Here is a 14400-nt window from a genome sequence, read left to right as displayed (position 1 = left end):
GGGGATTTCATCCAAGAATTCCCACCGGGATTATTTTTTTGGGGAAGTTCTTACAAAAAAGTTTCTTTGGGAATTCATGGGGCTTTCCAATGTCACCCTTGGGAAGGATCATTGGGCATCTCCAACAGCCGGAAAAGACCTTTGGAGCAAGGGAATTTCACTCCCTGACCACCTCCAACGGGGGAAGCCTTCTCCCCCTTCCCAAAACGGTGCTGGAAGGGCAAAAAACGCCGGATCTGGGAAGAGACCCCAAATCCAGGCGGGAACAAGGGAGGGAGGGACACCAAGAGATGCCGCAGCCCACGGATGGGATGGGATGGGATTGGATGGAGAAGACTCCAGTGGGATTCCCGCCCGCCCCGCCTGCCCAGCACCAAATTAAAGTCACACACGACGCACATTTTCCCACGATTCCCTCCCCACCCGCTCTGTATTCCCAGGATTTCTCCTGGGGATCACCTCCTCAGCCCTCGGCTGTCCCCTCCAGACCTGGCTGACGGGCGGCGCGCGGGACCCACCCGGGTGGGCATCCCAAATCCCGCCCTCATCCCTTCCCTCCCCACCCTCCCCGGAACGACGACTCCGATGGCTTCACCCCTCGACTCGGCACATCCACGAACAAAGAAAGCAGAGGAACGTCCACCATTCCCACACCATTCCGACCTGGAGCTGCGGAAGCCTCCGGCACCTCCCCGGAGCTGTCAGTCCCAGCAGCGCCTCTTTACCTGGAGGCTTCTTCCTTGAGCTCCTTGTTTTTCCTCACTTCTTCCGCGTGTTTGTCCTGCGGGATTGGGAAGGAGGAGGGGAAGGAGGAGGAGGGGGGAGGGGGGACACGCGTTAGCCGGATTCCAGGGTTCCGGGATCCCCATGGACAGCGGCTCCGGAGGGGTTGAAGGCACGAGGTTCATCCCGAGGGACGCCACGGATGGGTCACCAGTGTCCTCTCCTCCCCTGGGGTCACTTAAGGGCTGCTGGTGGCACTTGGGGACACTTTGTCCTCGCCCTCTGGCTACGAGGGAGACGTCAACCGTCCCGGGAAGCCCCATGGAGCTGGGATTAGCTGGGATTTTCCGGCATTATCTGGCGCTCTCCGCCTCTGCCCCAACGGAGGCGCTCGGAGAAGGGCACTGGGCGGGCTCCGGATGTTTTGGAGGGAGCTGGAGGTGGTGAGGGTGGGATTTTCCATGCGGAGGTTGGGAACAGACCTGATTCGGGAGAGAGAAGAGGGCTGGAAAGGTGGGAATGGCTCCCAGCACAGAGCTGGGGAGCTGCCGGATCCATGGGAAGGGACCATGGGAAGATCCGCCAGCCCGGAGGTGGGAAAAGTACAAGGGCAGGGATGTGGCTGGGATGGAATTCCCAGCAAAGCTGTGGCTGCCCCTGGATCCCTGGAAGTGTCTAAGGAAAGGCTGGACAGGGCTTGGAGCACCCTGGGATAGTCCAAGGAAAGGTTGGACAGGGCTTGGAGCACCCTGGGATAGTGGGAGGTGGTGGGGGTGAAACTGGGTGATCCTAAAGGTCCCTTCCAACCCAACCATCCTGGGATTCTGTGATTCCTGGGATTCTGTGTCCCATCACAGCGGAACATGGGAAAAGGAAGGACTTTGCTTGTCCATGGACAAGACCCAGATCCCAACTCTCCGACCACTCCCAAGCCTACGGATCCACCCGGTCAGGACCCCCCTGTCCCAGTGGGATGCTGCACCTGGATGGGAATGGAAGCGGGAGCCCCTCTTTGGTGGTGCCACCCCAATATCCCGAATATCCCAACCCATCCCAATCCCTCTTTTCCGGGCTCTCACCTTCTCCTGGAGGCGCTCCAACATGGCCGCCAGATGGGCCTCGCGGTTTTCCTTGTTGGATTCCATCTTCTGCGCCAGCTTCTCCTTGGCCATCTTGATGAAGTTGTTGTTCTCCTCGATGGCCTTCTGGATCACTTCCCGCTCGTGCTCCCGCTTTTCCGCCAGGTGCTTCAGCAGCTCCGCCTCCTGGTACTGGGGACAGCACGGGGACATTCCCGGGATAAAGCCACCTCTTCCCAACCCAAAAACGGGGGGAATTTACTGGGTGTCGCACCCACCTTTCTCCTCTCCTCCGCTGCTTCCAGCTTCTTCTGGATCTCCTCCAGGGAAGGGTCGCGGCGCCGGGGCAGGGAAGCGTTGAATTCCGGAATTCCGTCGAAGGACGGAGGCTTCAGGATGACCTCGAAGGATTGGCCCGAGGTCCGTTTGTTGAGCTCGATCACTTCCATGTCGGAGATGACGCACCAGGTCAGGTCCACCGTGTCTGGGTGGGGAAAAGGGCATGGAATGAGCGCCGGGAATTCCCATCCCGGGATTCCACACCCATGGCCCTCACGGTGGGATTCCGCCTTTCCTGGTGTCCATGCATTTCATCCAAATTTAGCCCAAATGCATCCCTGGGGTTCGGGGATGTGGTGGGGTGGGGTAGAAATTCCAGGATTCCCATGGATGGGGCTGAGCTGGGAATATTTGGGAGGGCTGGGAATGTCCCTGTCTCTCCATATCTCCCTGCTTTGGGAAGTGGGAATGGGACTGTGACCCCTTTTCCAGTGTAGATCCCCCTGGAAAACCTGGAGGAGCCTCCCAAGGCTCTTCCATCGCCTCTGGACGTGGATTGGGATGAATCACCTGGAGGTGAAAAATATGGAGGCCACATTCCAGGATGAAGGAATGAAGCCCTCCTGGATCCCAACCTATCCATGGGGCCAAGCTGGGAATATTTGGGAGAGCTGAGGGCTGGGAATGTCCCCATGTCTCCATCTCTCCCTGCTTTGGGAATGGGACTGCTATCCCTTTTCCAGAGTAGATCCCCCTGGAAAACCCGGAGGACCCCTCCAAGGCTGGACATCCCATTCCGTGGCCTCTGGACATGGATTGGGATGAATCACCCGGTCCCAAAAAATATGGATATGGGATAAAGGGATGCCAGAGCCCCCCTGGATCCCAACCCATCCATGGGGCTGAGCTGGGAATATCTGGGAGAGCTGCGAGGGCTGGGTCTGCCCAAGCCTCTCCAGACCCCAACCCATCCTCCTGCTGAATTCCCAGAAAATTCCGGAGCCACCGCGCTCGGTTTGAGGGTGACCCCATTCATGCCGAGGAGGGATTGGAGCCCCCCAGAGATCCCAGAATTCCCAGAGCCGCAGTGGGATTGGGAATGGGGTCCCACCTTCGTAGGTGTAGGTGGGCTTGTTCAGGGGATCCGACAGGAAACAGGAGCAGAACAGGGAGACGAGGGGCAGCTCCTTCATCTTCTCCTTGTAGGCTGGGAAGAGACGTTGGGATTGGGATCAGAGGGATGGGGGCCTGCTCCGTGTCAGGGAACGGGTGGGATTGGGATCAGAGTGGGATTTATGTGCCAGGGAAAGGGTGGGATTGGGATAAAAGGGATGGGGGAGAGGTTCCGTGCCAGGGAAGAGTTTGGGACTGGGGTCTGAGGGATGGGAGGGCTCCGCATTCCAGGGAAGGGCTGGGATTGGGATCAGAGGGATGGGGGACTGCTCCATGTCAGGGAATGGGTGGGATTGGGATCAGAGTGGGATTTATGTGCCAGGGAAAGGGTGGGATTGGGATAAAAGGGATGGGGGAGAGGTTCCGTGCCAGGGAAAGGGTGGGATTGGGATCAAAGGGATGGGGGAGAGGTTCCGTGCCAGGGAAGAGTTTGGGACTGGGGTCTGAGGGATGGGAGGGCTCCGCATTCCAGGGAAGGGCTGGGATTGGGATCAGAGGGATGGGAGGACTCCATGTGGAAGGAAAGTGGTTGGGATTGGGATCAGAGGGATGAGGGGGCTGCCACATCTCAGGAAAGGTTGGGGATTGGGATCAGAGGCATGGGGGGATTGCTCCATGTCAGGGAATGGGTGGGATCAGGATCAGAGGGATGCGGAGACTTCCACGTGCTGGGGAATGTGTGGGATTGGGATCGGGATCAGAGGGATGGGGGGATTGCTCTGTGTCAGGGAAGGGGTGGGATCAGGATCGGAGGGATGGGGGAGGGGCTCCCATGTGACAGGGAATGGGCTGGGATTGGGGGAAAAGGGATGGGGAGACTTCCACGTGCTGCGGAAGGGGTTGGGATTGGGATCAGAGGGATGGGGGGGGGGCTCCATGTGCCAGGGAAGGGGTTGGGATTGGGATCAGAGGGATGGGGGGGGGGGCTCCATGTGCCAGGGAAGGGGTTGGGATTGGGGAAAAAAGGGATGGAGGGACTTCCATGTGACAGGGAATGGGCTGGGATTGGGATCAGAGGGATGGAGGGGCTCCCATGTGCCAGGGAAGGGCTGGGATTGGGATCAGAGGGATGGGGGGCTCCATGTGCCAGGGAAGGGGTTGGGATTGGGATTAGAGGGATGGGGGGGGCTCCCATGTGCCAGGGAAGGGGTTGGGATTGGGATCAGAGGGATGGGGGGCTCCATGTGCCAGGGAAGGGGTTGGGATTGGGATTAGAGGGATGTGGGGGCTCCCATGTGCCAGGGAAAGGGTTGGGATGGGGGGAAAAGGGGTGGGGAGACTTCCATGTGCCAGGGAAAGGGGGGGATTTGGGTAAAAGGAATGGGGGAGCTGCTCCATGTGCCAGGGAAGGGGTGGGATCAGGATCACAGGGACTGGGGACTTCCATGTGCCAGGGAAGGGGTGGGATCGGGATCACAGGGATTGGGGACTTCCATGTGCCAGGGAAAGTTTTGGGATGGAGGAAAAAGGAATGGAGGGACTTCCATGTGCCAGGGAAGGGTTGGGATTGGGATCACAGGGATGGGGGGATTTCCACATTCCAGGGAAGGGGTGGGATCGGGAATGGTGGCCGGCCCCAGATGTTCCAAGCAGGATGAGCTGAGGATCCAGAGGTGCAAAGGGAAAACAGGAGGCACTCGGGATCGTCTGGGGCTGTTGATCCCAGTTTGTCACCACTGGGATGCCGGGAACATTCCAGGGCAGGGATGAGCCCAGGAAACCTTGGGATGGGACCAGCCCAGTTTGGGGTGCCAGGGTGGGGGTGTCATACCAGCCAGAGTCATGGCGAGGAAATCCTTGGAATTCTGCAGGAAGAGTGATGCTGGGGCCTGCGGAGGGAAGGAAGGGATCAGGTCAGTGGCAGGATCCTGGGAATGGGATGATGGGAACAGACTGGGATGATGGGATGGGATGGGATGGGATGGGATGGGATGGGATGGGATGGGATGGGATGGGATGGGATGGGATGGGATGGGATGGGAGCACAGTGGGATGATGGGATGGGATGGGATGGGAATGCACTGGAATGATGGGATGGGAATGCAGTGGGACAATGGGATGGGATGGGAACACACTGGGATGATGGGATGGGATGGGATGGGATGGGATGGGATGGGATGGGATGGGATGGGATGGGGACACACTGGGACAATGAGATGGGATGGGAACACATGGGGGAATGGGATGGGGTAATGAGAACACACTGGTGTGATGGAATGGGATGGGAACAGTGTTGGGATGGGATGGGACAGGATAATGGGAACACAGTGGAATAAGATGGGAACACACTGGGATGGGATGGGATGGGATGGGATGGGATGGGATCAGATGGGATGGGATGGGATCAGATGGGATGGGACGGGCACACACCGGGATGACGGACACATCCCGTGGGATGTTCCTGGCACACGCAGCCCTTCCCACCTCCATATTCCCAACCCACACGTGTGAGGACACGTGCCGGGAGCCACACACGGACACACCTGGGCACACCTGGGCACACCTGGGCACACCTGGGCACACCTGGACCCCTCCCAGCCCTGGCCTATCCCAAATTCCCCCTCCAGTTCCCCCCACTCCTGTCCTGAGATTCCCAGTCCTCAAATTGCCCCTACTGATATCCCAGGATCCTCTCCCGCATCCCACTGGGATCCTTCCCGGGGTCTCCATGGATTTAGGAGCATTCCCGGGACACCCCACCCACCGCCAGGGCTCGGAATGGGAATGGGGAATCATGAAAACCGGGATAATCCAGGCTGTTCCTCTTTCCCAGGGGTTTTGGGTGGCATTCCCGGTGGAAACGCCCTTCCCAGCTGCACCAAAGCAGGGAATGAAGTGGGATTTGGGGATTTTCCCCGGATTTTGATCCCAAAATGCCTCCTTTAAAACGGGGATCCTTAAATGCCTGCAGCTCCCTAGGGAATGAGCATTCCAGGGCTGCACCACGCCCCACCCATCCCGAGAAATCCCAGCCTTCATCCACCCCAATCCTGCTGGGATCTGCCCCGGGGATCCCAAAAAGAACCCGGCCACAGCTTCCAGGGCTTGTTGGGAGTGGGAAGAGGGAGAAAATGTGGGAATATCCAACTGGGATCACCATCTCCTATTCCAGGTGTCCCCCGGGGCGGGGCCGGTCAGAATCGGGTGGGGATGCTCCGATGGATTCCTGGAGGATTCCTGGAGGATGGATAACCCGGCTGGAAGTGATTGCCGGACTCCTGCCTCCCTGCTGTCGGCATTCCCACCCCAAATCCCGGTTTTCCCTGGGATCTGCTGGCATTCCGTGCCCATTCCCCAAACCTCACGTGGCGTTCCCACAGGATAAAATGTAAGGATCGCCCACCAGAGCCAGAACGGATGGAAAATGGGATCCATCCCTATGGATACGGCTGGATGGGAGGGGAGTGGTCCAGCCCCGTTCCTGCCTGGATGGGGACGCTCTTCCAGGCGTTTGGAGGAGGGAATTTTCTCCCTGCCCCATTCCCGATGGGAACGGGGCGTGGTTGGGGACCTGTCGCTGTCAGCCCCAGATGCCAGCGCGGATGGAATGATCCCATTCCCGACCACGCGATCCCATTCCCGACCACGCGATCCCAATCCCGGTGAGGTGATCCCATTGCCAGTCAGGCAATCCCATTCCCGATCACACGATCCCATTCCCGACCACGCGATCCCATTCTCGGCCAGGCGCACGTGGCAGGGAGAGGGATCCCGATCCACCCCCCCAAAGGGCTGCACCCCCTTTTCCCAGCCTGAATTCCAAGGGAAAGCCCCCTCCCGTCTCCCATTTTTTCCCTGGAAAAAGCAGCCGGCGATGGAAGGAGGGGATGGAAAAATGGGAAGGGGATGCGGGGGCTTCCCATTCCCTTCTGGAAGCTTGGGAGGCTCCAGAGGGGGAAAAGCGGGATGGCAGAGCCTTCTCCCTCCCTCCCTCCCTCCCTCCCCCTGGCTTTTTCCCTTTCCCTGGAATAAAAATTCCAGCGGCTGCTGCCACCAGCGGGAATTCGGGTCCTGCCCTCGGGGGGGGCTTCTCTCCCACATTTTTGGGGGGCTCTGGGTGCGGCCGCGCAGCCCCCGAGGGGTTCCCAGGGGCGCGGGGGTAGCAAAATCCCGGGAATGCTGGAGGTCCTCCCAGGATAACGGGGTGAGGGTCTCCCAAAAATTCGGGCTGGGAGGGGAGGGCGGGATCCCGGGAATGCAGAGGGAGCAGGTCCGCCCCGGGAATTCGGGTCTCCGAGGATGCTGAGGGGCAGAAATCCTGGGATTTCGGGGGGTTCGGGTTTTGAGGGTGCAGAATCCCGGGATTTCGAGGGGTTCGAGTCCCCCGAGGGTTTTGAGGGTGCAGAATCCCGGGATTTCGGGGGGTGCGGGTCCCCCAGGGATGCTGGAATGGGGGTCCCAGAGGTTACTGGGAAGGCGGGGGGGGGGGGGTCCCCCAAGAATTCTGGGGGTGGGGGATGCGGATCCCAGGAAAATTCTGGGAATTCTGGGAATGCTGGGGGTGAGGATCCCTGGGGAATTCTGGGGATGCGGAGCCCCCCCCCGAGGACGCTGATCCCCCATCCCAAATTGGGGGCGGCAGCCGAGGATGAGGATGAGGATGGGGCGGGGGAGGTCTCCAGCAGGAACGGGATAAGGGCGAATTCCAGGTGGCTGGAAAACGCCCCGGGAAGAGCGGGACGAGCACCCCAAAAGGGATGGGGACACCTCGGGGTGTCCAGGGGGACAAAAGAGTGGCCACGACCCCACCGCGACACCCAGAGCGAAACCCCCCCTCCCCAAAACCTTTTCCCCCCTACAAACCCCACTCCCATCCATCAACCACCACCACCCTCAAATCCATCCGAGCCCTCCTGCCGTGAACCGAACCCGCCAAAATTCCCCAAAAATGCTCCCCAGAATTCCAGCGGAGCCCCCCGGACTCACCCACGGCGGTGGTCGCGCTGCTCCTGGCGCTCTCCCGGCTCCTTTAACGCGGCTTTGGAGCATCCCGGGCGGGGGGTCCCCAGCGCCCCCCATGACATCATCGCCGAGGCCGCTGATTGGTCGAGATCCCGTGCGAATGAGGGCCCCGCCCGGTGACGTCACAGCCCGCAGCTATTTTGGGGTTGGAGCAGCGAAGAAAAAAAAAAGGATGGATAAAAAAAAAAAGGATGGATGGAAAAATCAAGGGGGATAAAAAAAGGGGGGATTTGGGCCAAAAAAAGAGGGATTTGGGGTGGGGGGTTGGATTGGGAAGAGAGCGTGGAATGAAAGGTTGGATCCAGAGCAGGACAGAGCTGGAGAGGGACAAAGTGACAAAGGGACACGGAGGGGTTTGGGGGGGCCTGGGGCGTCGCGGGGGGGGCAAAGTGTCCCTGGTCCCCTCCTGTCACATCGCGGGGACACCGGGGTGCGCCCCAAATTTGGGGGACAGTGGGGTGACATCGATATGGGGGGACAATGGGGTGACATCGATATGGGGGCACAGTGGGGTGACAGCGATATGGGGGGGACAATGGGGTGACATCGATATGGGGGACAGTGGGGTGACATCGATATGGGGGGACAATGGGGTGACATCGATATGGGGGGACAGTGGGGTGACAGCGATATGGGGGACAGTGGGGTGACAGCGATATGGGGGGGACAATGGGGTGACATCGATATGGGGATAGTGGGGTGACATCGATATGGGGGCACAGTGGGGTGACAGCGATATGGGGGGACAGTGGGGTGACAGCGATATGGGGGGACAATGGGGTGACATCGATATGGGGGACAATGAGGTGACAGCGATATGGGGGACAATGGGGTGTCCTCCCAAATTTGGGGGACGATGGGGTGACATCTCCAAGATTTGGGGACAATGGGACGTCCCCTCCATCCTGAGGGACAATGGGGTGATATCTCCAAGTTGGGGGGGACAGTGGGGTGTCCTCCCAAATTTGGGGGACGGTGGGGTGACATCTCCAAGATTTGGGGACAATGGGGTGACATCTCCAAGATTTGGGGATAGTGGGACATCCCCTCCATCCTGAGGGACAATGGGGTGACATCTCCAAGATAATGGGGTGACATCTCCAAGGTGGGGGGACAATGGGATGTCCTGTCCATCCTGAGGGACATTGAGGTGTCCCCTCCACCCTCCCAGCCCCGGGACATGTCCCAATCCCATCCTGACCCATTCCCAGCCCCAAATTCCCACCCGGACTCGTCCTCCTCCATCCCCAATCCGGGCCATGGGAACATGGAGAGGCCGAGTCCCAGATCCCAGAACTATTTAGGGGCCGTTCCTGGGGCGAGCGGAGGCTCCAGGGAATCCGGGTGAAACAAGAGCACCTCCAGAGTGCCGAGTCCTTCCCAAATTCCGGCTCTCCTTCCCCAAATCCGCCTCATCCCGGCCTATTTTCCGCCGGCGGATGCGGTCACACGCCTGGCACCTCTGGGAATCATCCCGGTATTTTTAGGCTCTGGGTTTCTCCATTACACACAGAACGCTGGGAGGGGTTTGGGAACATGGATCCCTCTGGAAAAGGGATTTAGGGTGGGTTTGGGGGAAGGACATCAGGAAGGACAGGATGGCCCGGTTGGAATTGGGGGGGAATTGCATATTCCGGCTCTGGAATGTTCGATTCCAGGTTGGATGGGGCTTGGAGAAATCTGGGATAGGGGAAAGTGTCCCTGGGGTGGAATGGGATGGGATCCTGCTGAAATCCCCAAAGGATCCTCCCGGGCTCCCAAAGGATCCATTCCCACCCTTTCCCTGCTGGGAAAGTTCCGTGCAGGCAGGATTCAGGATTCCTTTGGGATGTGCTGTGGAGGGATTGGGATCGGAGCACATTCCAGAGGGACAAAAGCCAGGAAAGGGTCAAATCCCAGTGGCCAAACTGGGGACAAAGAGCCCTTGAGTGGCTCCGGGGACGTCCCGGCCGTGCCTGGCACCGGCGGCTCCTTTGAGATTCCCTGAATCCATGGGCTCTTCCCATGATCCTGGCTCTGGGTGCCACCCCATCCCTGTCCCCTTTAGTGGCCATGGATCAACTGGAGCTGGGAATGGTGCTGGGAGCACTGGGAGGGTCACACCTGGAGGTGGCTCCGTGTCCCCCTCCGTGTTTTTTAGGGATGGAGCTTGGGATCATCCCCTGGAGCCGGGAACACTTGGTGGCTGCCATCCCTAAGGATTGTCCCACTCCACCCGGGATGCTCCAACGCCTGGAATTCTTTTTTCCCAACGGCGCGTGCTGATCCCGACTGAAGGAGGCTCGGGAAAAGGAGGCCATGGAAAGTGGGGATTCCCCAGGGAGATGGGAACCGTGGGATGTCATCCTTTTTCCATAGGCACCAAACCATTCTCGGGATCCGTGGGATGCAGCTCCAGGTTGGAGGAGCTGCTCCCGAGCCTAAAGGGGCTCCAGGAGAGCTGGGATTTGGGATTTGGGATAAAGGCTGGAGGGGCAGGAGGCAGGGAATGGCTTCCCAGTGGGAAAGGGGAGCTTGGGCTGGGATGTTGGGAAGGAATTCCCAGAGAAGCTGTGGCTGCCCCTGGATCCCTGGGAGTGTCCAGGGAAAGGTTGGAGCAGCCTGGGATCGTGGGAGGTGTCAGGGCTGGAATGGGATGGGATTTAAGTCCCTTCCAGCCCGAACCATTCCCTTTCCCTGATCCCTGTCCCTGGGAATGCCAGCGGCCCCCAAATCTCCCAAATCCCCCCTCCCGGGGGGGCTCCCGCGTCCCCCAAATCCCCCAAATCCTTGGGATGCTCCGGGTACCAGGAGAGAAGGAAGAGGCCGGGCAAAGGCGCGGCTTCGAGCGCTGATTGGTCAGAAATGACATCATCGGTGAGAGGCAGCCAATGGCGAGCCGCCGGCTGTGGAGGCCCCGCCCCTCTCGGGGGGGAAGGGGGGGCAAAGGAGCCCCTCCCCTCCCACCCCCCGAAATCCTGGGATGGGATCCAGGGGATCCAGGGGGGTCCCGGGATCGGCTGGAGGAGCGGGAATGGGGTGGGAATGGTGGGAAAAATGGGGAATAAATGATGGGATTTGTGCTGGAAAATGGGATAAGGACGGGAAAATGGGATGGGGAAAATGTAGGAAAAATAGGGGGGAAATTAGTAACAGTAAATGTGAAATAAACGTGAAATTAATTTTAAAATAAATATCAAAATGATCAAATTAATATAAAAATAAATATAAATTTAAAATAAATATAAATTTTTAAAAAATATAAATTTAAAATAAATATAAATTTTAAAGAAGTGTAAAATAAATATAAATAAATGTTAGAAAATGGAAATAAATAGAATTATAAAGCCCAAGAAAAATAGAACATAAATCTAAAAGCTAAATATAAAAATAAATATAAAAGAAATTTAGAATAAAGGCAAAGGTATTGAAAACAGAAAAAATAGAAAAATAAATAAATAAAATATGGCATTTAAAAGAAATAAATAGAAAAGATTAAATGACTGTGAAATGTTTATGTAAAATATAAATTACCGAATAAAATGGAAAACAAATATAAAAGGAGAAGCAAATAATTTTTTTAAATAAACAAGAAATTCTGTAAAATAATAATCAAAGCAAAGGTCAAAATCAAAATAAGCAAAAAAGAAAGAAAAATGAAAGGGAAAAAAAGGAGAAAAATTAAAAAAGAGAGAAAAAAACCTATTTTCAAAATTTTAAAAGTATAGAAAATGAAGAAATAAAAAGAAATCAACATTAAAAAATAAAAAGTGACATTTGAAAAGAAAAGCAATTCAAAATGAAAATACATAGAGAACGAAAAATAAAAATGGAAAAGAAAATTAAAATTAAAAAGAATAAAAAATTAAAATAAAATTTAAAATAAAAATGAAATAAAAATAGGTTAAAGAAAAAGAATAAAACTAAGACTGAGACTAAGACTAAGACTAAAGGAGACCCTTCCAAGCAAGGATCTACTTTTTCCCCGGTGGAATTCCGGTTTTTGGGATGGAAAGGCTGCAGAGGAATCTCCGCACCACCCCCTCCTTTCCTGGAGCTTCCCTTACTTTTCTCCTCCAACATTCCGGGGAAAAGCTGGGAAAACTCGAGGCCTCACATTCCCAAACACTTCCCAAATTGGTGGGGATTCCAGGATTTTGGGGTGATGGGTGATGTTGGGATATGGTACGGGGAGGGGGGATGGAGATGGGATGGAGGAGGAATGGATGGGGATGGGATGGGATGGGATGGGATGGGATGGGATGGGATGGGATGGGATGGGATGGGATGGGATGGGATGGGATGGAAGGGGATGGAAGGGGATGGAAGGGGATGGAAGGGGATGGAAGGGGATGGGATGGGACAAATGGGATAAATGGGATAAATGGGATGGGATAAATGGGATGGAATGGGATGGGATGGGATGGGATCAATGGGATGGGATCAATGGGATGGGATGGGAGAAATGGGATGGGATGGGGATGGGATTGGGATAAATGGGATGGGATGGGATGGGATTGGGATAAATGGGATGGGATGGGATGGGATGGGATAAATGGGATGGGATGGGATGGGATAAATGGGATAAATGGGATAAATGGGATAAATGGGATGGGATGGGATGGGATGGGATGGGATGGGATGGGATGGGATGGGATGGGATGGGATGGTGGGAGGGAAAGAATGGAAATGGATGGGATGGTGGGAGATGGAATGGAGATGGTTGGGATGGAGGGAAAGAGGATGGAGATGGGATAGAGGGAAGATGGAAATGGGATGGAGGGAGTGAGGATGAGGATGGGATGGAGGGAGGGAATGGAGGTGGGATGGAGGGAATGGAGGTGGGATGGAGGGAGGGACTGGAGATGGGATGGGGGAGGGAATGGAGGTGGGATGGAGGGAGGGAATGGAGGTGGGATGGAGGGAATGGAGGTGGGATGGAGGAAATGGAGATGGGATGGAGGGAATGGAGATGGGATGGAGGGAGGGACAGGAGATGGGATGGAGGGAATGGAGATGGGATGGAGGGAATGGAGATGGGATGGAGGGAGGGACGGGAGATGGGATGGGGGAGGAAATGGAGGTGGGATAGAGGGAGGGAGAGGATGGAGATGGGAGGGAGGAGGAATGGTTGGAGATGGGATTTAGGGAGGGAGGATGGAGACGGAGAGGATGAACGGATTGAGGGAGGAAGGAGGGAGAGAGATGGGATGGAAGAAAGATGAGGATGGATGGAGATGGGATGGAGAGAAAGAGAATGGAGATGGGATGGAAGGAGGAAGGACGGAAAAGGGATGGAGGGAGTGAGGATGGAGATGGGATGGTGGGAGAGAGTTGGGATGCTCCCGCTGCTTTCCCGTCCTTTTCCGTCTCCAGGGATACAGCGTGGGAGGATCCTGGGGTGGCCCCCGCTCGCCTCCAGCTCCAGCGTCTCCCTTTTGTTTTCCCTCCTCCGGCTCTTGTTCCTAAGGATCTTCCCGAGCAAATGGTGGGAAACCATGGAAACCACCTGCTCCTGTCGGAATCCGGGCAGGAGGAAAGCAGGGAAAAGGCAGGAAAAGGGCAGGATGGGCCAGCCAGCCCCTTCCCTTTCCCCATGGAATCATCGGAAATCCCAAGGACTCACCCGGATTCGGGAAAAAGCCATTTGGATGGGATTAACTCCGGATAAAAACTCCAAACTTCTTCCACTTCTCAACGCCAACGACACCGGATTCCCGGAGCTGGGAATTCATGGAAAAACCCCTCGGACGGATAAAGCCCTGGGAAAAAGGGTGGAGGAGGTGGGATGCTCCCAGGGATGTTCCCATCGATGGTTTTCCATGTGGAGGGGATGAACTCCTTGTCCAGCCAAATCCTGTGGGGTTTTCCCATTCCAAGAGCCGGGATAAGGATCGCCGTCCACAGCAGGGATTCCTGGATCCCTGAAAACTCCAGGAAAAGCCCCTAAATGGTTTAATTCCTTATTTATATCCCCTGACAGGGAAGCTCCTTGTTCCCAAAGCCTTCCCAGCCCGGATCCATGATGGAGAGGGGCAGGGAAAATTTGGGATTTGGGAACAGAACCACACGGGAAGAGTTTATTAACATTTATTAACGATAAAACCGAGGCGCTACAAACAAACGTTCTTCTTATCCCTGGGGTTTTTTTTCCTGGAAAAGCTGGAAAAGCACCTGGAGAACTCCACCAGGAGGTAGGAGACCC

The 14400-nt window shown here is 56.3% G+C and overlaps 1 protein-coding gene across 2 annotated transcripts; it reads right to left on the bottom strand.

Moving 5' to 3' along the window:
- Nucleotides 1–721: 721 nt before the first annotated feature.
- Nucleotides 722–8203, bottom strand: STMN4 (stathmin 4; the record flags this gene model as incomplete). 2 transcript variants are annotated; one of them, XM_082300367.1, is made up of 6 exons in its annotated part: nucleotides 8181–8203; nucleotides 5026–5083; nucleotides 3193–3288; nucleotides 2081–2286; nucleotides 1803–1994; nucleotides 722–781 (listed from the first exon to the last, which is right to left on the bottom strand). In XM_082300367.1, exons 2-6 carry the CDS (start codon nucleotides 5036–5038, stop codon nucleotides 722–724), a joined length of 567 nt encoding a protein of 188 aa, XP_082156493.1. In that variant the 5' UTR covers nucleotides 5039–5083; nucleotides 8181–8203. The 2 variants fall into 2 exon arrangements, with proteins under 2 accessions (XP_082156493.1, XP_082156494.1); XM_082300368.1 differs by lacking the exons at nucleotides 722–781; nucleotides 5026–5083; nucleotides 8181–8203 and adding an exon at nucleotides 1077–1205 and having other exon boundaries at nucleotides 3193–3283.
- Between the last annotated feature and the right edge of the window lie 6197 nt (nucleotides 8204–14400).

Source organism: Coloeus monedula, assembly GCF_965178545.1.
Source record: "Coloeus monedula genome assembly, chromosome: 2".
Taxonomy (NCBI): Eukaryota; Metazoa; Chordata; class Aves; order Passeriformes; family Corvidae; genus Coloeus; species Coloeus monedula.
This window is presented reverse-complemented; position numbering and strand designations above follow the sequence as displayed.